This window comes from Macrosteles quadrilineatus, unplaced genomic scaffold (assembly GCF_028750875.1).
Source record: "Macrosteles quadrilineatus isolate MER2022 unplaced genomic scaffold, UCM_ALF_1.0 Scaffold_13__1_contigs__length_4303367, whole genome shotgun sequence".
NCBI lineage: Eukaryota > Metazoa > Arthropoda > Insecta > Hemiptera > Cicadellidae > Macrosteles > Macrosteles quadrilineatus.
In genome coordinates this window covers 1,430,923-1,452,086 of record NW_026542606.1, presented here as the reverse complement: position 1 = coordinate 1,452,086, position 21,164 = coordinate 1,430,923, and the positions used below count along the sequence as shown (strand labels likewise).

Here is a 21,164-nt window from a genome sequence, read left to right as displayed (position 1 = left end):
AAGTCAGCTGTAAAAACTTAAATTGGACAGTTCGAAGAGCAGATGTTAAGATGTACAGGTTCTGTTCCTGAGATATTCTAAAATATTTAAAACGAGCATTTCAAAGTAAAGATAAAACATCTGATTACGGATAGTAAGGTTTTGGTTATGTATTAACAGGCCATATAAAATAGATTTAACATATTTTACACAATAAACTATTTAAAATATTTAACATATTATCTAACATGTACACATTTAACATATTTACTCTACGGAAACATTGTGGCACTATTTCAAATCATGACTAATACGGTATGTTGTGATTATTCAAACCTACAAAACAGATGCCGGGTAACAGCTTTTTATATTTATTTGTAAACATTGTAGTTCAAAAAGTCTGACATTGGCCCACTTAAAACCCTCTCGGGCGGAGCCGTTTTGATAGATCTGCACCAAACTTCACACAAACCATCCTTGAATAATGCTTAATAATGCCTGAAATTTTCATTACAATCTGTCGAGCGGTTTCTGAGTGCATAAGGTACATACATACTTAGTTCTCCTCTTTTATAGATATAGATAGATTACATATAACATGCTTGTATATAGGTGACTACCAACCAAAATACTTAAAACTAGACAAACCACCGTAGGTTTTGAATTATTTTAACCATGAACCCATTGCAATCCCATAACCAAACTTGGTGTACACATTACTGATAAATGAACAACTTTATATATTTTTTAGAAAATAATCAAATATACGTTTTTCAAAATATTTGATTTTAAAAATTTATTTTTGAATTTGAAAAAAATTTTGTTGTCATAACCCTTTATGTGTTGTATATCATTAGAAAGGGCATAAAAAGAGCTAAAAAATTACACCTTTACAGGAGACAAGTTATGACTATTTAGAAGTTTTACCGCAGCGCGATTTTGACCGTTTTTTGAAAACTTTAAATGGCCGTATTTTGGAAACTGTTTGAGATATTGATCTGAAATTTGGTATTTTTTTAAGTTTTCATAAAGGTAACCTATGTACCAAATTTCATCAAAATCTAAGATGGCAAGGTAAATAATATGTTGAAAGTGTGTTGATTTGATATGGACTGACCCCAAAGCCAGAACAACTATTAAAAAAAAGGAGTACGACCAGCATTTGAAAATGCTTCGGAAAGAAAACAACACAGCCCACATAAACCAGGCTGAAAACAAGTCTAAAGCACTGTGGCAAACAATAAACCGAGAAAGGGAAGCGAGATCAAATACTGAAAACCAAATCCATCTTCAAGTCAACAATAAAACAATAGACGACCCAATAGAAGTTTGAAACTGTTTTAATGATTTTTTCTCATCAATAGCCGACCGAACACTCCAAAATAACAATAACTCTTGAACCAATGCCTTAAACAGACCACTTACCAGCAACACATCACACACTCCAGTTCAGACGGGTCACACAAGAAGAAGTGCAAAAGGCCATTCAATCTCTAAAGATGAAAAATTCATCCGGAACTGATGAGGTATCAGCTAAACTTCTAAAAAACTGTAAAAATGAAATAATAATACCCCTGACAGACCTCATAAATAAATCACTCTCACAAGGAAAATTCCCAGATAAATTAAAAATAGCTAAAGTCTACCCAAAATACAAAAATGGACCAACGATAGAAAGAAACAGCTACAGGCCAATCTCCCTAATATCAACGTTTTCAAAAATAATCGAAAAGATAGTACTAGCCCAACTCCTAAACCATCTTCAAGAACACAACCTTCTCAATAGTCAACAGCATGGATTTATCAAAGGCAGATCGACAGCCACAGCCTTAATACAACTGACGGAGCACATACTAGACCAACTAGAAGAAGGCAGCACTTCAACAAGCCTCTTCCTAGATTTTAGTAAAGCTTTCGACTGCCTAAACCACGAACTTCTTCTACTCAAGCTGGAAACACTAGGTGTGAGAGGAAGAGCAGCAGAATGGTTTAAAAGCTACATTAGTAACCGGAAACAGCTTGTGGAAATAGCCTACATAAAGAACAACACAAAGTATAAGGCCCAATCCAATGCTGTAGACGTGCAAAGAGGAGTACCCCAAGGATCAGTACTTGGCCCAGTCCTCTTCCTCCTTCTCACGAATGACCTACCTAGTTGGATTGGGGAAGATGGACACACCACCATGTACGCATATGACACGGTTCTCACATTTGCGGACAAAACAATGGAAAATCTGGAAGAGAAAACCAACACACAACTCCAGAGAACAAAGCAATACTGTACCTCCAACGACCTAGTTCTAAACGAAAGCAAAACCGTTCAAATGACTTTCACCACTAAACGCAACAACACAGACATTACAATACCGGGACTACAAACACAAAATACCTAGGCATCATAATTGACTCCAAGCTATCATGGAAACCCCACATAGACCAGCTCTGCAAAAAGCTAAGTTCAAGTCTCTACGTTATACGTAGGATCAAGCAAGCTTGCAGCCCAGAAGTAGCCAAAGTTGCATATTTTGCTCTATTCGAGTCCCACCTCAGATATGGCATTGCGACTTGGGGTGGAACATCAAAAGGCAACATGGAAAGAGTACTCCTAAAGCAAAAAAGAGCAATTAGATGCCTTGCCGACCTGAACTACAGAGACAGTTGCCGAGAAGCCTTTAAGAACCTTAAAATTCTCACATCAATTTCACTCTACATAAGAGAAGTCATTATCCACACCACTAAAACAGCCCAGCCAAGACACAGAGACATACACCAGCACAACACACGACATGCCGCCAATTTTTCCCTCCCACAACACCATCTGAGTCTGTAGGAGAAGAAACCATCCTACAAAGGTGCTCTGTACTTTAACAACCTACCAGAGCACCTCAAGAGAGAACAACCCAATCTGCTCAAGAAGCACCTGACAACATGGCACCGGCCGTTCTACTCTGAGGATGAATTCTTAAACAATAAGCTACCATGAAAAAAAGAAGAAAAAAATTCTAATTGTAATTGCAAATTACTGTAATACTTTACGTACATACTGTACATTTTATGTACCTGACGCATGAATGTTCCCTAGGAATATTTCAATAAAGATTTTGTCTATTGTCTATTGTCTACGTAATAGTGTAAAAAATCAACAGCCCTATACGCAAAACGTTTAAAACCTGGGACTTGAACATACAAATATGACAGTGTTTTACTGTCATATTTCTTCGGTCATATTGCTTCATATTGCTTCGGTTGAGGCCGTCGCGTCGTACTAAAAGCCTGACTCAAGTTGTGTGATACTTTTTCAACAATTCTTATTCTTTGTAGTAATACAGTTAGTAACTTTCGTACCTAAGGCCGAACACAAAGTTTTGCTAGCTCGAGATGATTTTTAAGTTCGATACCGATACGAAGTCGAATACATAGGCTAATTGAGAAAATGTATACAATAAATGCACACTTAGGCCCGGTTTCCCCAACTCATTTAAACCTAGTTTTAAGTTAAACGGCGATTTAAACTTAGTTTAACTTTGATTTGGGTTTCTCCAAATTTAAACTAGGTATTAATCTAAGTTTAAACTAAACCACCTCTCAACTTGGTTTAACTACTGGGGATAAAATAAACTGAGTTCAAATTAAAATTACAACAATAACATAACCTCAAATAATTCCAAAACAAATAGTAGGTGTTAAAACAGTAATAGTTGAATCAACTACTATAAATTCATTCAGAGGAAAATAGGCTTTGCTTAGGGCTAACTTATATTGTGAAGGCCTAATTAAGTTAAGTTTTATTTGTATTTTAATTTATTGTGTTTATTAAGTTCTTTTATTTGTACATTTAATTTTTTTTCAAGTTAGGCTAAGTTACTAATTACAGTATTTTCCCCTATATCTGGGTAAACTGAAATGGAAGAGTTGATTGCCATTTTTGAGGAAGTAGATGATGGAGATTTTGAAACTATAATACCCCGAACAAGAGGGCCTACAACAATCAGAGAGAGAATTGACCATTTTCATAAATGGAACGAATCGGAGTTTTTTGAAAGATTCAGGATGCGGAAGGAAACAGCGAGCATAGTTTTGAGCCTGATCAGAGAGAGGTTGACTACTAGGACCGACAAAAACCGCGCTGTGACTCCAGAAGAAAAGTTTCTCTGCACTTTAAGGTTCTATGCTTCTGACAGCTTCTTTATCAACATAGGTGAGTTGAGTGGGCTACACAAGTCAACTGTTAGTAAAATTATAAATGAAGTGTCAGTTGCAATCGCATGTTTATGCCCTCAATTCATCAAAATGGCTACGACTAAAGAAGATATCAAAAGAGTGAAAAGCGGGTTTTACAGTAAGGCGCGGTTCCCTAACTGTGTTGGTGCAATCGATTGCACACATGTCAAGATTCATTCGCCTGGAGGCCCTCAAGCTGAAGTCTACCGCAACAGAAAAGGCGTGTTTACTAAAAACGTACAAGCAATTTGTGACTCCACTCTGATGTTCAGGAACATCGTTGCTCGCTGGCCTGGCAACACACATGATGCACATATTTTCAATTCATCAAAAGTAAAGCGGGATTTCGAAAGCAATGAGTTTGGAAATGGAGTTTTGGTGGGAGATGCTGGATACGGGTGTATGAACTACATGATCACCCCTCTGGACAGTGTTACAACTCCAGAAGAGCAATTATTCCAAGAATCCCAAATCAGAACCAGAAATCCCATCGAACGATGCTTCGGAGTATGGAAATGGCGTTTCCCTGTTCTTTCCCTAGGGATTCGAGTGAAGGAAGAAAGGGTTGAAAGCATAATTGTTGCTGCAGCTGTTTTGCACAATGTCTGTATTTCTGAAAACGAAGCTGTCCCCCCTGTGAATGACGAAGTAGAGGCAGCAATTGCGGCCTTAGAAACACTAACTCCTCAAGTAGGCAGAGTTGGCCAACAAACCCCAAGAAATTTCCCAGATCAGAACAATATTGTAAGGAACAAATTAACAGATATTTTAGAAGTTTGCTGTAAATAAGCCAGTATCAATGTTTTTTTGTGAAATCCATTTATTAAATGTTTATTTTTTGTGTTCAAATATTTTCAATTTGTTGGCCATTTATAGGCCAGTAGGCCGTGTTAGGTTGTGTTGTATCTTGGTAACCAACTAGACAAAAAAAAATCCCTACCTTTGAGTTGTATAAAATCCAATTTGTAGATTTTAGGATGCAGCCTATATTGTATTTTTAAGTTGAAACACTGCTGACTAACCAAATCCAAGCGTGAACCTTTAATCATTAGGCTAATCAAAATTAAAGATTAATAATAATTAATCAAATACTACTGCACTATGTTGAGGTTTGACGGCTGTAAGATTAAATAACACATCATAATAATAACTGAAATTTATTAAATAATGAACTTAATCATGCAATCACAATTTATACAAAAGTATACACCATAATAGAGAGGAATAAATCAGCTATAGGTCACAACAAATGTTATAAATCACAGAAATAATTATTACAAGTCATAAAATGTTGTGATAGTGTTTAGCAACCTAAATTATTTAATTATTGCACAGATAATGATACAAGACCCTAGTCATCAATTTGAATCACAAGGGGACATTTACTTATAACTAAATATTGCAAGGGCGATTCTGAATCGGAATAAAATTAGATTGAATAAGGTAGATATCTATGGCCTATGCGGCATAATTGTTAAAAACTGGTGTAAAGCCAAAAATTAACAAGAATGTCTATGGGTCAAAGATTTAGCTGACCCTAAACATTATCCTAAAATACACATCATCACAAATGAATCAATAGATTGTACATGTAAAGTACAACAATTTTTATTACGGGCATAGAATCATTTGAAAGTCGGTAGGCTCGTAACGGTTAAAATTTAAAGTCCAGAATTAAAGTCAAATTGTTTTATACAGTCTATTGATGTAACGCTAGATCGAAATATTAAATTATTTGGCCAAGCTGGATTTTAATTAGCCTATTTTGGTAAAAGCTCAGTTCATGGAGTTGTTTTGAAATATTCATGAGGTTAATTAAATAAGTAGATAGCACCTGAGTACTGAAATTTGGAGGGTAGAAGCATTGTAGCCTCAGTAGCTAACGGTGGGACGCAGCAGTTAAGTTGGCACATCAGCAGAGGTTAGATTAGGTCCCGGATGACGCTTGGAGGTTGCACGACATTGTCAGTGTTGAACCCTTGTAGTAGGCTAGGTCTAGAAGTTCACATTCTCGTAGCAGTAGGTCAAGGTAGGAGCACTGGGCCTTGGACCGCCATCCTATGCATTCTTCTTTTTGTACAAAACTTAACTGTAGAACATCTTAAATGGCGCAATAGGTTGATGGAAAATGAGGCCTAACTTTCCGTTTCTGTCCCTTTTATAAAGTTTTTGGTCAGCCTTCTAGAAACTTCTATCCAGGCATTCAGCGTACTACACAGTGTACAGTTCGGCCAAAGTTTCTGTGCAGATCTGTTCCAGATCTGTTCGGGTCCAGGCAAGGGGGTTGGTGGGGATACTTTTGTAAAAACATTTCTGTCTTGCTACTCACTCATCACTAGCGTCTCATTTTCTTGGTCCGGAATGGATGAGAACCTTTTCTGCGAAGGAGTGGGGAATCGAGTGGGGAGAGCCCCTCACGTCGATTTAAGAAAAATGTTATATCTTATATCTAAACTATATTTTATAGTTTTTTAGCTATAAAACTAACTTTTTAATTATAAGGTAAACTTTTTAATCATAAAATTATTTTACAATGTTTAATTATAAAACTAAACTGTCATAACCTAACCCAACCAACCAAACTTAGTGATAATATAAAAAAGATATTTAGATAAAAATTGAATGAAGGTTTATTAATTAAAAAAAAATAGTTCTGTTCATCAATAAAATTATAAATGCCTCAAATTCTAACAAAAGATGTAGGCTACAGCTAAGCAGTATACACATTCAAGCAAAATGTTTTAAAAAAAAGCCTCTAGGACACCAGTCCGAGACGCTATCAACTACGCCACGAACGCCAATCCTAATACATCGTCTCGTTATGGTAATGGTGTTCCCTCAAGAGAAAAGTGACTCCAACGCTAAAGAGGTTCTCATCCGTTGCTGGCTAGGAAAACGAGAAATAACTATAATGTAATTTGACAATGCCTATTCCTATGTACAACTTGGTCAATGGCAATAAACATTCTTATTCTAACTCACTCACCCCTACCTTCAGCACTGCCAATAACCAGTAGCTGTATGTTTTAGTTTGTCTAGTAGAGACCCATCCGCGCGCACAGAAGTTTTGGCCAAACTGTACCATCTGTCAACTTAGCCGTGACAAAATTTCTCAGTCCTGGCAACTGACATGGCTCAATCTAGGCCTAGGCCTACTTAAATTCATTATATAACACTGTTAAGCTCTATTCATTGTAATAACTGTTCAATTTCCAAATGAAGTTATGAAAGTCTTCTATTTTGAATTGTGTGATTTACTTACTCAAAACGCAAATGACACACAGAACATTTCAGAAATAAAAAGTACAATATATTTTGAAATTATTTAAAAGTGTAAAAAAAAAACATTGTCTTTACCAGTAATAATAATAATAATGGTGCAGAATGTAATACCAAACACCAAGAAGCATAATGCTGTTTTTTCTACAATCGAACACATGAATAATTTAGTTATTTTTTAAAAGAGCCAATTCCGTTGCCTGTTTTTCGATTTTCAAATTTAAAAGTGTCATTTTTTTTTTGGTGCTCCTCTTCCAAATGCCTTAATTTAGCCTCATGCTCGTCTTCCAAAAATTGAATTTGTTTTGAGTACAAAGTCTTTTGAAGCTCAAGAACTTCTTTTTTGACGTTACTGATAGCTTCAACCTTCTTCCCAGCTACCGAGGCATCCAATACGGATTTCTTCTTTCTAAAAAAAAAAAATAGAAAAATTAACCTTATGACATTGAATATTTTTGGTACGGTAATTTAATTCCACAATAATTGGGCGACTGACAAAAATTGTAATATTGTGGAAAGTTTGCCATTGTTTAACTTACAATCCAGAGTTGGTACTTTCAAATTAGTTAAGTTCCTGATAATGACAAACAAAATAGGCTACTATTTACAAAATATTTGACCTTTTTATCAACTCATGAAAAAAGTACGTTATATCGGACGAATAACTTTTTCTTTATGATAATGGTAGGCTAATATTGTTTATGGTAATGCAGTTTTTCTGCGGAACTATACCTCAAAATGAAATAAAATTTATGTTACAGTCGAGTTAAGTGGCTTAAATTTTGTACTAAAATACAAGTGAAATAAGCAATTGATTTTAATAATGCCACTGCAGATCGCTTGCGGAGCTAAGTTAAGTTAGGTTGCTGTACATTGTTATATTTTAGTAGGTATATTTAGTTACTGTAATCAGATAAGCTTATCATATATAATAACCTACATTAACCTAACCTATCCTAACCCCGCAGAGCGCTGTATTGTGGTATTCCTAATATCGTGGCCTCCGCATAATCAATAACTACCAACTTAGGCCAACCTTTGAACTGCCAATGGCGTGGAGGATGTCTTGCGAAGATCTCGCATGTTAAAGGGTTTAATATTAGCCCTAAACTGCTCCATCGGCTTGTCAGTTTCTTCCTCTTCAAACTCAACATATTCTTCAGTAGGCCTATCTTTCACAATTGGCAATGCAGGTTTTGACAGCCCTATCCCTACTAGCCCGCCAAAAACCTTTTTGGTGGTAACATCAGCATTAGAACACTGATGCTGCTCCATCGAACTTTCATTTTCATCTTCATTCAGCATTTCTAACTCCAGCATGACTGGCAAGTGTTCAATGTCCATTTCGGTCTGTTCAGATGCTTTGTCCAAGGGGTTAGCATCAGAGTCGAACTGGGAACTTCCCCAAACACGACTAGATCCCCTAATAATTCCTTAACTTTTAAGTCGGTGTCGGTTATCTCAACCTTTATTGGGGGTCCACCTCCAGTACCCATCGTGTTTCTCATCGGCAAATTTTCTTTTAGTGGTTTTTTTAAGGTTTTCATACTTGTTTTTTAATGCTTTCGAGTCTCTGAAATAAACACCACTGGCTTCATTAAATTCAGCTTGTACGCGGTCCCATACAATGTCTTTGTCCCTATTGGACACATGGTCAGTCTTCTTGCACTCCAAAATGTCCCGATGACTTTTTACTAAATCCAAAAGTAATCTGATTTCACATTCTTTAAAATTTTTGCTTCTATCCCTATTCTTTTCCATCCTAGTTCAAAATCCACAAACTTTTAACTAGCCTAGAATAAGTTAACACTGATCAATTTCCTAAACTAAATTTAGAAATAAATACTGGATTTTTAAAAAGAAACTAAGATAATAGTAAGTAAAATAAAGAACTAGCAATTAACAAATTAATACAAGAACTTAACGCCTGATGATAAAAAATAAACAGAACCTATTGTAACACTAGGCTTGTAGATTAGAATACGTATCAAGAACTCGAATGACGCCACGATATCGTTAGCACAGGATGTCCGTGGTCTATTGTTGGCTGCCATTTGCTTTGCCTTCTGAATTTGATAATTACAAAATAATAATTCTTCTTGTTATAAAAGAAAACCAACTTGATAACATAACCTTAAACAATGATGTTATTCTAGCTGCATTCACACTTTGATCGTCTGCTCTCTGCTCTACTGAGTTGTAGCGTAGCATAGCGAGCGTTTTAAGAAACACTAGCCCAAAGCCCACCGAAGATTGCTTACAAATACACATTCAGGATTGCCAACCGCTTGAATTGCCGTTTATCTTAAACGAAGCCAGTAAAATGTTGGAGAAACCGAACACACATTTTAAACGGAGTTTAAAAATAAACTAGTTTATTATAAACGAAGTTTAAGCCATTTTGGGGAAACCGGGCCTAATAGTCAACAAAACTAAACTTTGAGGCTATGTGAAGAAATATTTAATGAAATCAGCAGAATAAATAATTAGTTGCTAGACAGCGCAATAAAACAAGTCTATTGCAATGCACTGCTTGTGTACTTAATATACATTAATGTCTTAAGTAAATAAAGGAACAACTGATTTTCGGCCCTATAGGGATGTAAACACCTGCTCGGCCAAAAAGTGACGACATATACACACGACGACATATATAGTGGTGACATATTCATGGGCAGCAAAATGTAGCTTTCAGCCTCAAATTAACGTTTGGAAAACAGCTAAAAACCTCATAGTGTGATGACAAAATTAATTATTTATGTTCTGTATGCAACTACAGCTGTTGCACCTTGCTACAATTGACTATAAGTTGCTTACGTCGCTTACGTACAATAAATTTGGCAATGGACAACATATTATGGACTATGAAAATGTTAAAAAATTTATATTCAGCGAGTAAATCGGATAATTTCTTAGGATGAAATAAATATTTATCCCTCGCCTTTACAGCTACTACTCCACTTTTTTGCCGGTAAAAGAATAGTATAATAATATATTGATTAAAAAAATTGAAATTCAATTCAATTCAAATATTCTTCATTTATACATTTGTACAATGGTGTCAAAGTTCACAAAAAGAAATATAAATTACGTAATCCTATATCCCTCCGAGTGTTATTTGTCGATGCGTCGACACATAACACACTTTGTGTAGTGTTTTGTGTCGATGCATCGACTCACAAACACTGTTTACGGCGAAGGCTCTATGACTGACAAAATCGGATTGAACTGGATCGAGTTAGGTATCGTTTTATTTGACAGATTCAGAGCTTTCTCCGGAGGTCTGTCTCTAAGCGCTTTTCATTTTAGTTCCGAAAATATTGTAGCAGACAGCTGACGTGCGTATTTGTAAACAGCTTGGTTAACCTCGGACCGATGACTGATGTGTTTTATTACGTTTATCATTGTTTTAGTGTTAAAAATCAAAAGTAGTGATATACGTGGTGCATTATAAGAAGATTTAAGTGATTTTGAAGGGCTGGTTGATGATCCTGAAGAAGTAGGTAGTGTGATATTGATGTAAATTATCAGCCAGATTCCTAGCTATGGTTAGGCTATGCATTCTTAGCTAAACGCTATGTACCGAAATCTGTTTTTTGCCCATAACTTATTTATTTGCAAATCTACTTCCTTATATTATCATATATTTGTAATCCTCATAAAATTTAGAACAAAGTGGCTATTTTCAAATATTTATAGGCCTATAATTTATACAATTTCATTGAGCGCAAACTTATTTTTTTTTTGAAAATTTTCCAAAATATTTTTTTTTACCTAAAAAATTTTTTGAAACAAATGTTCCTTATGTTTTATGTATAATATTGAAGCCCATGATTTTCCAAACAAAATGGTATAATATAGAACAGTATAATTAACATTGTTTTCAAGCTTCTCAGATCCGTTTTAATAAAACCTTGCAAATGAGCAAAAAATAGGCAGACATTAAGGCCAAAACAAGGGACACTCGGAGGGTTAAATAACAACAGTTATACCTACTAATTTTTTTCTAAACTAAAGTAAATTATTCAATGTTTGTGGTAATATAAATTCATTTTCTAACCAATTGATAAAATTTTTTACTCATATATAGGCTACTAATTTAATACGCAAGCAGTTTTTTTGTGACAATTACTCTGTATTTCTAAAACAGTGGTAGGTAATATTCAAAAAGGAATTCTTTGTAGAGGGTAGTTTTAACTATAAAAGAACGTCTTGCTTAACCATCTTTTGATTATTAAATATATTATTAACTAAACAATTATAACGTTGATAATGTCCTAGGTTGTTAATGCATGATTATTTTAATAACATTGTGGTCTTATATATGTCATGCAAATAACGAAAAGTTAAAAGACCAAGGTATTCACACAAATGGTACAATTTAAACGCCGTCCGGCCACCCATAGTCTTGGCCTATAAACACCAAAGCGATACGTTACGTTCTCTTCCAGCTTGGAGTTGAGTAAATAGTAGAATTTGACAGGAAGAGCAATTGACATTCGCGTGCTACACTGCGGGAAAAATGTAAACTACCGGACCCGCGCAACAGCCTTCTCATATCATTCTTAACTCTGTTTATATTACTTCTCTGTGATGTAACATAGGTACCTATAAAACATTACAAAAAAATGTTCAACAATTTTTGTGGGGTTAACATTTCTCAAAAATTATAAAATAAATGAAAAAAATTTATGTTTGCGCTCAATAAATTTTTATAATTTATAGGTCTACAAATATTTTAAAATAGCCACTTTGTTCAGAATTTTATGAGGATTCCAAAAATATAATAATAAAAGGAAAATAGGTTTGCAAATAAATAAGTTATGGGCAAAAAACAGATTTCGGTACATAGCGTTTAGCTAAGAATGCATAGCCTAACCATAGCTAGGAATCTGGCTGATAATTTACATCAATATCACTATCTACTTCTTTAGGATCATCAACCAGCCCTTCAAAATCACTTAAATCTTCTTATAATGCACCACATATATCACTGCTTTTGATTTTTAACACTAAAACAATGATAAACGTAATAAAACACATCAGTCATCGGTGCGAGGTTAACCGAGCTGTTTACAAATACGCACGTCAGCTGTCTGCTACAATATTTTCGGAACTAAAATGAAAAGCGTATAGAAACAGACATCAGGAGAAAGCTCTGAATCTGCTGAAAAAAACCTACCTAACTCGATCCAGTTCAATCCGATTCAGTCAGTCCCAGAGCCGTCGCCGTAGACAGTGTTTGTGATTTGCAAAAGTGACACATAACACTACAGCGGATGTGTTATGAGTCGCTTTTACGACACATAACACTCGGAGGGTTAACTGGGCTAGATGCTAATATCGGAGATTGAAACTATCGAATTGAAAATATTGATTAATAATCAATATTTTTAAATATAATATTTATTATAAATTCATAACCTAACCTAACCAACCAAACTTGCTGATGGTGAAAAAATCGCATGAAGGTTTACTAATCGAATCGATAGTTTCAATCGATATTAGCATAGCCCAGTTAAGAAACTGTACCCGCCCAGTTAAAAAATTAGGCAAATATTTGCTATAGCCTATCTACAATGCGATATCGTGTAATTTTTAGATGTCTACGGTGCTTACAGTATTTTTCACGCTGAATCCAAAAATGCAATCAGTTTTTGTTGGAGAGATTCATAAGTGGCCGTAAAACGAAGGTTAAAATTACGAATCTATGGTTCATTGAGCTATAGGCTACTGATGGTATTGGTAATATGGCGTGGTCAGGATGGGTCGGTATGTGGACTGTGGACTGAGTGAGCAGGAGAGCAAACAGCTGTTTATGCTAGACTTAATGCGGAATGAAATCAATTAGTTTTGAAACCAAATAATCAGTTGTTATTTAGGCATGTGAGGAAGGTAGGTTGGGGTTTATGCGGATTCGTGACTGTATTAAGTGTTTTGAAGTGAGGTTAGATTAGGTAAGTTAAAGGTTAGGTTATAATGAACCGGCTCATTAATTTATGCAACTTCCAGACTGTTTTTGCACAATTGAAATAATGGGTGAAACACAATGAAATAACAATATCAAAAATGCTTGCGCCTAATCTAATTAGCCTACACCAATATTTATCTTTACACAAATGTTCTCTTCACTTAAAATTGAAGGTAAAAATAATTATGAAGCTCGATGGTGAAGGTCAATAACAATATGGAACTCTGATGACTCCGCTCAATTTTGTGGATGCCTCTGCGAACGCCACCTATTATAAGGGTCAATGTCACATAATGATGAATTTTCAGGAAAGTAAAAAATGTGTATTTTTACTTTTAAAATCGATATACTACTAGCCTATTACAATCAGTATTTAATAAGGAATAATGTATAGCCTACTAATCAGCAGAGCTGAATTTTGCTTACCTTAATTTATAACTCTATTTTTAGCTTGAAGGTCACAAAAAATGCCAGTCGGTCACGCTGATGAGTTTGCAAAAAATAAAATAGTAAAAATGATATTAAATTAAAAATTTCATCATAAATGTTACTTATACCCTTCAAAATTCAAATAAACGAAACCAAAATATTTTATTTCGTTCAATTTGAGGAAATTTTAACAATTTGAGCTAACCTAAAATGAATTGGCTCTACTTTGCAGACAAAACTTTAGTACCTACGAATGACAAATATTTCAACAGTAAATTGCAGTAAATTGTTGTTTGTACTGAAATATGATTACCGGTATGGCATGTATCAGAAAACACATAAACATCATAATATAGTATAAGCAGTGAGAATAATATATGTGTTTTGGTTAGCGTGAACTACTGGCGTTGACCGTGAACTACTGGCACTGACCGTGAACTACTGGCATTGATGGCATTGAACAACGTATAACTGGATTAAGTTACTGAAAAACACATAGAGTAATGGATATGATTAGAAGAAATGTAAACCCAAATGTAATGTTTCAACAATATTTTAATGAAATCTTTTTTTTTATGAAATTACAAACATAGCCTAACATTCTTTGGTCGTTTGTGAAAGATTCATTTTGTTTCGAATTTGATGTTATAATGAAGAAACGACTACCATAAAATATTATACCCTAAACCTTATAGCTGTAAAAGAGCAACGACATTTAAAGTACAGCCAGTATTGCGCCAATCGTTCACGATATTCAACATCGTTCACTGTGAACGACCGGAGCGTGAACGACTGGCAAATCTGATCTAAAATCTAGTCTATGAAAAGCTACATTTACTGCGTTGACATCCAATTTGAGGTTAGGTTCTAGGCCTAGAGACATTGTCAGAATATGCAATCCTTTTTATTGTAAGCTGCAAAGTTTGTGGGTTATTAAAGTGAACGACTTGAATCTTAATTAAGGTACTATGCATTTCTTATCTGTTTTATCACAAATTAGAGACAAATTATCACCCATACAACACTCGGCATAAAAAATTCCTTATTTCAAGTACCTAAACACAAATTAAAATTCTATGAAAAAAACCATCCTATATAGGATTAAAATTTTTTAAGCATCTTCATAATGAAATCAGAAATGAACAAAGCAGGAAGAATTTCATGCGAAAACTAAAACTTTATTTAGTAGATAAAGCGTTCTATTCCCTGGAAGAGTATTTTTCCACCTCCCCTCTTCTTAGCATTAGTAATTAACTCAGTTTTGATTATTTTCATTTCCTGGTTCTTGGTTTTTAATGTACATAATGATCCAAGATATGCAAATTTGTAAATTATTAATTTAAGATAGATTTAGTTGACGCCATTCAATGTACAAAACTGTACTTTACTAGTGTACCTGTTGCTCGAATTCGAGCAATTAGGAAGTATTAGGTACAGGCGTTATTTTCAAACGAATAACAGTCATCATTCCCCGCTAACTCCCGATCAGAAGCCTCGCGCCCCGTCCAATGGGAACCAAGCACGAAGATTGTTGGCCAGTGTTGCCGAAAGTATTAGTGTAGTACAGTACCTACAAACGTATCGGTACCATAATATCGTATCCTACGAATAATTAGGAGTAAGAGCAATGTAGCCGATAAAATAAATATATATTCAGAAGTAGGTATGTTTAATATTATTCTTGAGATTATTATTAGTTAGGGTGGAAAATGCATTATAGCATTGACTATATCTATATAAATAAAATTACAGTTTTGTCTGTACATTGCTTAGAATCATGCAGTTTTTGGTTATTTTTACGTTTCATAGCCTAAGAAAGCCGAAACGAGTCTTATCTCAATTTCTGTCTGTATGTCTGTCTGTTTGTCCATTCTGTGACTTCGTCTGTAACGCCAAAATGTCATTTTACGCGGCCTACTCCTTGAAAACTAGAGTACAGATCAAGATTCCAATTATTTTTCTGTATTCACTGGATTGGCGAGAAATAGGCGCCTAAGCTGTAAGGAGGCGAATTTCACTCCTTTGGCTATTAAAATATGGCCTAACTACTTTTGAAAAAATATAACAAACCATCAAAAACCCAATTTTGATCGATTTTTGTCCAATTTTCTCCCAATGTTTACTATTACATTTTATGAAATAACGATCAGCTGTTTGGATTAGTTCTCATTTCTAGCTGTCACTGATATGTTTACATTAAATACTGTTTACAAATACCGCAACCATTTCCGATCAAGTTTTGTTAGCACATCTAAACCAAGTGAGATTAAAAACGTTGTGCCTTACTTAACCGGTTTAATTAATCGCAAGTGCAACGATTGTTCTTGAGTTTTAATAACCGGAGAAAATACTGAGAATCAGTGTTGTGAATCAGTGCTGGGAAACTTACATTTTTTTAATCATCGTCACCAATAGTTTACAAAAAAGGTTTCCACTCATTGACGGCGCTTCAAAGACAGTTGTGTAAAGTGCAAAGTAAAAAATCAACTGCAGTGGGTGATCGTGGATGTTGCTGCGATCTTGGAAGATCTTTCTAATTTCACTGTGATCGTAACATATGTTTAACTTACAGATGTAGCTAAAATCGCAACTCGCTTTTTCCAATGTGTCACTTTCGGTTTGTACTTACTTACATTTCGAAAACGACATCGGTACTTTTTCTACTTAGGAAGTAAAACTACAAACGTCAAAAACCCCAGATTTGTGCGTTTTTTGTCACATTTCCTCCGAATGTTTGCTAGATATGTGTACCGATTATAGTTTAGAGATTACGTAATCTTTTAAAAAAGAAACCTTTGTTTGGATAAAGGTGGTTTCTTCAAACTGTCATTAATATGTTAACATTAAAAGTTGCTTACAAATAAATGAGAAATAACTATAATTTTCGAAAACTTAAAAAATTTAAAACCAAGGGAGATTAATAGCTTCGGTACTGCACCACATCAAGTGAAAGTTTTTTTGAGCAAACCATAGTGAGTTTTTAAGCTTTACGTTGTTAACGTTACATGTTTTGTTGCCTGTGTATTTATTTATTTATATATTTTCCAACGGATTAACACCTATAATACAGTTTGAATTGGTCGTAAGTACTAGCCTATAGTTCTTTTCTTAAATGTAAACGTTGGCTTTTGGTACTGCTACTTTTCCTTAGAACTGGTGGTAGCAGCAAGAATCATTTTTACGTACAAACACATCACTATTTACAACTATAGTTATCGTTAGTGCTGTACCTTATTTCTTATTAAATTTAATTGATGTCTTACTGTATAATTTGTTTGCGTTTTCTGTATGGACTCCAAAATGTTACTTTATGCTATGAAAATGATATTACATTAGTGAACGATTTATTTAGCAAACCATCATGAATTCTTAAAGCTTGGCGTTGTTAACGTATAAATGTTTTGTGGGCTGTGTATTTATTTACTTATTTATATATTTGCCAACGGATTTACACCAATTTTACAGTTTGATTAGGCCTAAAAACGATTATTATAAAACTTGATGACACTATCAAAACTTTCAAATAATTGTAATTTGCTTTGGTTAAAGCGTAGTAAATCCCCTAATTCATTTCTGTATTTGTGTGTGTAAGCCTGTTGGTAACGCATTGATGTCCTTATTTCTCAGTGTTTCGTGAAAAAAGAGCACCTTTGTTAATGCAAATTTCAACCCGAATAAAGTGTGCAGTAGTGAGGTTGAGGTAGTATTTTTACTACTTTTAACCGGTGTGAAAAGTAACTTTCAGTTACAGGCCTCCGTAAGGGCTATGCCTCATAGATCTATAAAGCAGTTCCTTTTATCATTAGATATAAAATATGGACTAACACGATCGGTTGACATTTAATTGCGAAGCATTCGTTTTGGCTTTGAAACTGTCAGATAATGTGTTTGCGAAGGTTTATTATGTATTCCTATACAGTAATAGTTTTGCCAGCATATCTGGAAAAATGCACACTAAATATGCAAACCAACCCCTGTTCTGAATGGCTTCAACTTACTACAAGATTCCCGTACGTAGAACGGGCAAACAGCTAGTATACCTATATAGACGTTCCATGGCCATAGTGGACCTGTTGCCAGTAATTTGTTGGCTAGGAGCGCTAGAACAGCGCTAGCATGGGTGCGATCTATCTGTAAAGATTAGAAACAGTCTCGACGCATGTGCAGACGAGTAGAGGGGCAGTCGACCGCTCAGCGCTCGGCTCCTCCAGCTGACGATAGCTGTGAGGGGGGGCGGGAGAGTGGAGAGAGGATAATGCGTCGCTGTAGCTGTAACTTCAACAACAATATCCAGAAAGGTCAATGAGCTGAGCACTAACAAAACTAGCTCTCGATCAGCTGTTAGTACTCGCACTACTCGATGTCGTCTCACCGCAGCCGTGCGGCCTGCCCTAGCCCTGCTGGTCGCGCAAATTTTTATTTTTTAAAGTTTGTATTCCAGGCTTACAATTGATTTCATTTATTTATTTTATTTCCCAACGGCATATCCACTTTACAATGAAAAACATTCACAACTTGAAATGACAGGAAACAAAATAGTAAAAGTTGTACAAAAATAGTGAGCAATAACCATAGTAGTAACAATATCAATAGTAACAAAAATATTAACAATACAAATATTTACAATTTATAAATAGAAAGTTGGATGGCAACAAGTAGTGCATGAGTGAGATCAAAGAAAACAGTGTAAAGTTATTTTACAATAAATATCAACATTGACAAATGCAGGAACAAACATAAATAATCAGTTTTACAAAATTTACTTATATCAGAGACAAGATGAACAAATGCTGGTGAAAATCTGTGTCTGGAAGTAGGCCTAGTTTAAGCTCGTACAGGTTCAAGGAGTGAAGATTTCCTTAGCACATCTTCTGATATGAGAAATTTGTCACAGAACAGGTCACAGTCCGGAGCAACACGGTTTCCAAGCCGGGCAAGACGAGCTAGTGGGCTGTGGAAGTCGAAAGACGTGTTGTAGTGTCTTCGGACGAAGAGTTCCCTAGTCCTAGTGCCAGACGGTAGCCTACTTTGAAGTCAATTTTTGACAGGATGTCCGGACAAAATAGAAGACCTCTGATTATTTTCAGTAGGAGCATGAAGTCGGCCAAGTCTCGGCGCACCGCAAGAGATACAAGCTGCAGTTCAGAAGTTGATTGAAGTTTGAGTATTTTTTTCTTTAACACAAAAATAAGATATTATCATTTTCCAGGAGGTTCATCTTTCCATTTTAATGCTCTGCAGTGTATATACACGCTCTGTCCATTCGATATATTTTTAATAATTTGTATTGTCTATGGTCTATTTGTCTATTAATTGTTAGGTATTCCATTGCATCATTTTCAAACACACATCAGATATCGAAGTATTTTTGTTGACTGCTTTTCGCCAATTATTAAATTAAAAAATAAACAATCCAACTTTGACAGTTCTCATTACCCAGTTGAAACCGCTGTCAAAATCTTTAATTCTTTAAATGTGAATACTCATAAGGTTGACATGACAGTTCAAGATTAAAAGCCCTTCTCTACAAGTATGTTCCACTACACATAATATTGAGTAGTGTACTACTGAAGCAGGATCACTTGACATAACACCACAAATGGTAACATAAACCATTTAGCTCCACTTTTAATATTGTAATTCATAGGGATTTAAGATATTAGGGATTTGAGATCTGCCTATCAAGGTTTCAGTTATTGAGGTCCTACTGTATTTACTCTTTATCAATTTTAGGTCCATATCTAATTACAGTTATTATTATGTAACATTTATGTAATACTTTTAGGCATCTATTATTACCTATGGCTGCTAAAGAACCTGAACAAATGGAGATAAAAAATGAAAGTGAGCAGCCCCTTGAGAAGACAAATGAAAATGTTTCGGACATTGAAGAAGATAAACCAGAAGTTAAACAAGAAACTATTGAAGAGGAGTCCAAAACTCAAGAGAAACCTCAATCAACACCTGGCAACTCAATCCCACACTACCGAGTCAAAATCAGTGGCTTGCCTCGCTTTTATACACCTACGGTAAATTCTAGGCTATCTATATTTTAAGCTAATAATAAGGATGAACTTTTGAGTGAACCGTAAGCCTTACACCTTTAAACCGCATATTACATGAATGAAAGGTCTCCAATGAAAAACTTCCTATTCATAGCCAATAACTCAATTTATCAATCAATTTGATCAATTATTTAAGATGGGGACGCCACTAAGTGCGTATTTTAGACGAAATATGAGTGAAGGATGAGTGTAGGATAAGTGAGCAATCTTGTAATCTTGTTAGAGACCAAGGCTGACACATTCTTTAGACACAGCTGTTAATTAATAGCCCATACAGCCAATGGCAACTAAGGAACCTACAGTTTATAGTGGAATCCTAACCACATTTTCCCTTTTAATTAACGAATTGGTCTAATTATCAGGATAGTACTGCGGATAGTCGTAGTACTCACTAGTGCGGACGTTAATCCACACCAGGGAACATCGCATCCACAGTCCATGCCTATAAATATCCACAATTCGTGACCTAGTAGCCGGATTACAGGACGACGCCACCGTCCCAGTCTTTTTGATAAACGCTCTCCTGAGGCACGAATCTCAGTTAAAGTCAGCGTTGTATTTAATCGCATTTAAAATAATTAAGATGCTTCCTGCTGTTAGATTTGTTTTTATACTTATTATATTAGTTTTTTTTACTTTTTCCCTAACTTAATCTTTTGATTCTTATTATAGACAGTCAGGGGTTGATCCATTTCAAGTCATACAGGCATTGTTGCTCAACATTTTTTATTTTGATTTAATTAAAAAAAAAATTTATTAACTGTATCAATAGAAATGACATGCAAGTATTAAACAAATTATTTATCCTCAGAATTTTTTTTTGTGGCCATCTTTGTTTCTGTGAAACCTGCGTTTTTGACAAAAATCGCCGTTTACTAGAACAAACTTGAACAACTTTTTTTTTTAAGATATCAGGACAAATTGAAAACCAAAATATTCAGCATAAAATGGGTTTAAAGTTGATACATAATTAAACGGCATAACTATTTGATAAATATGTCAAATGCAAAATCGTAAAAAAGTTGTTTTTAGCAATGAAAATGTTGTTTTTCCTACAGTTACCTAACAATGTACATGTTCTCTCACTGATTTGAGAAAGCAAAGTGGCCAATTCGCTCATCAGTGAGACAATGTTAACATTGTCTTACTCTAATTACTTTGTATCACTCCAGATTTGCAACGTGAAGGCACGAAATAGTGAGCGCGTAACATGCAGACAA

At 35.0% G+C, this 21,164-nt stretch overlaps 2 protein-coding genes across 4 annotated transcripts in view; both read left to right on the top strand.

Moving 5' to 3' along the window:
* LOC129004979 (tRNA (uracil-5-)-methyltransferase homolog B-like) overlaps positions 1–21,164 on the top strand; it is a 126,835-nt gene that overhangs the window by 7,023 nt on the left and 98,648 nt on the right. For 2 of the 3 annotated variants that reach the window (XM_054433712.1, XM_054433709.1), the window contains exons 2-3: positions 18,774–19,043; positions 19,665–19,908. In XM_054433712.1, coding sequence (XP_054289687.1) covers positions 19,681–19,908 — 228 coding nt within the window. In that variant the 5' untranslated portion in view covers positions 18,774–19,043; positions 19,665–19,680. The remainder of the gene's footprint in view (positions 1–18,773; positions 19,044–19,664; positions 19,909–21,164) is intronic. The other variant, XM_054433710.1, reaches the window with a different exon arrangement.
* LOC129004965 (putative nuclease HARBI1) lies at positions 4,030–4,989 on the top strand. The gene has a single exon (XM_054433692.1). It carries the CDS (start codon positions 4,030–4,032, stop codon positions 4,987–4,989), a length of 960 nt encoding a protein of 319 aa, XP_054289667.1.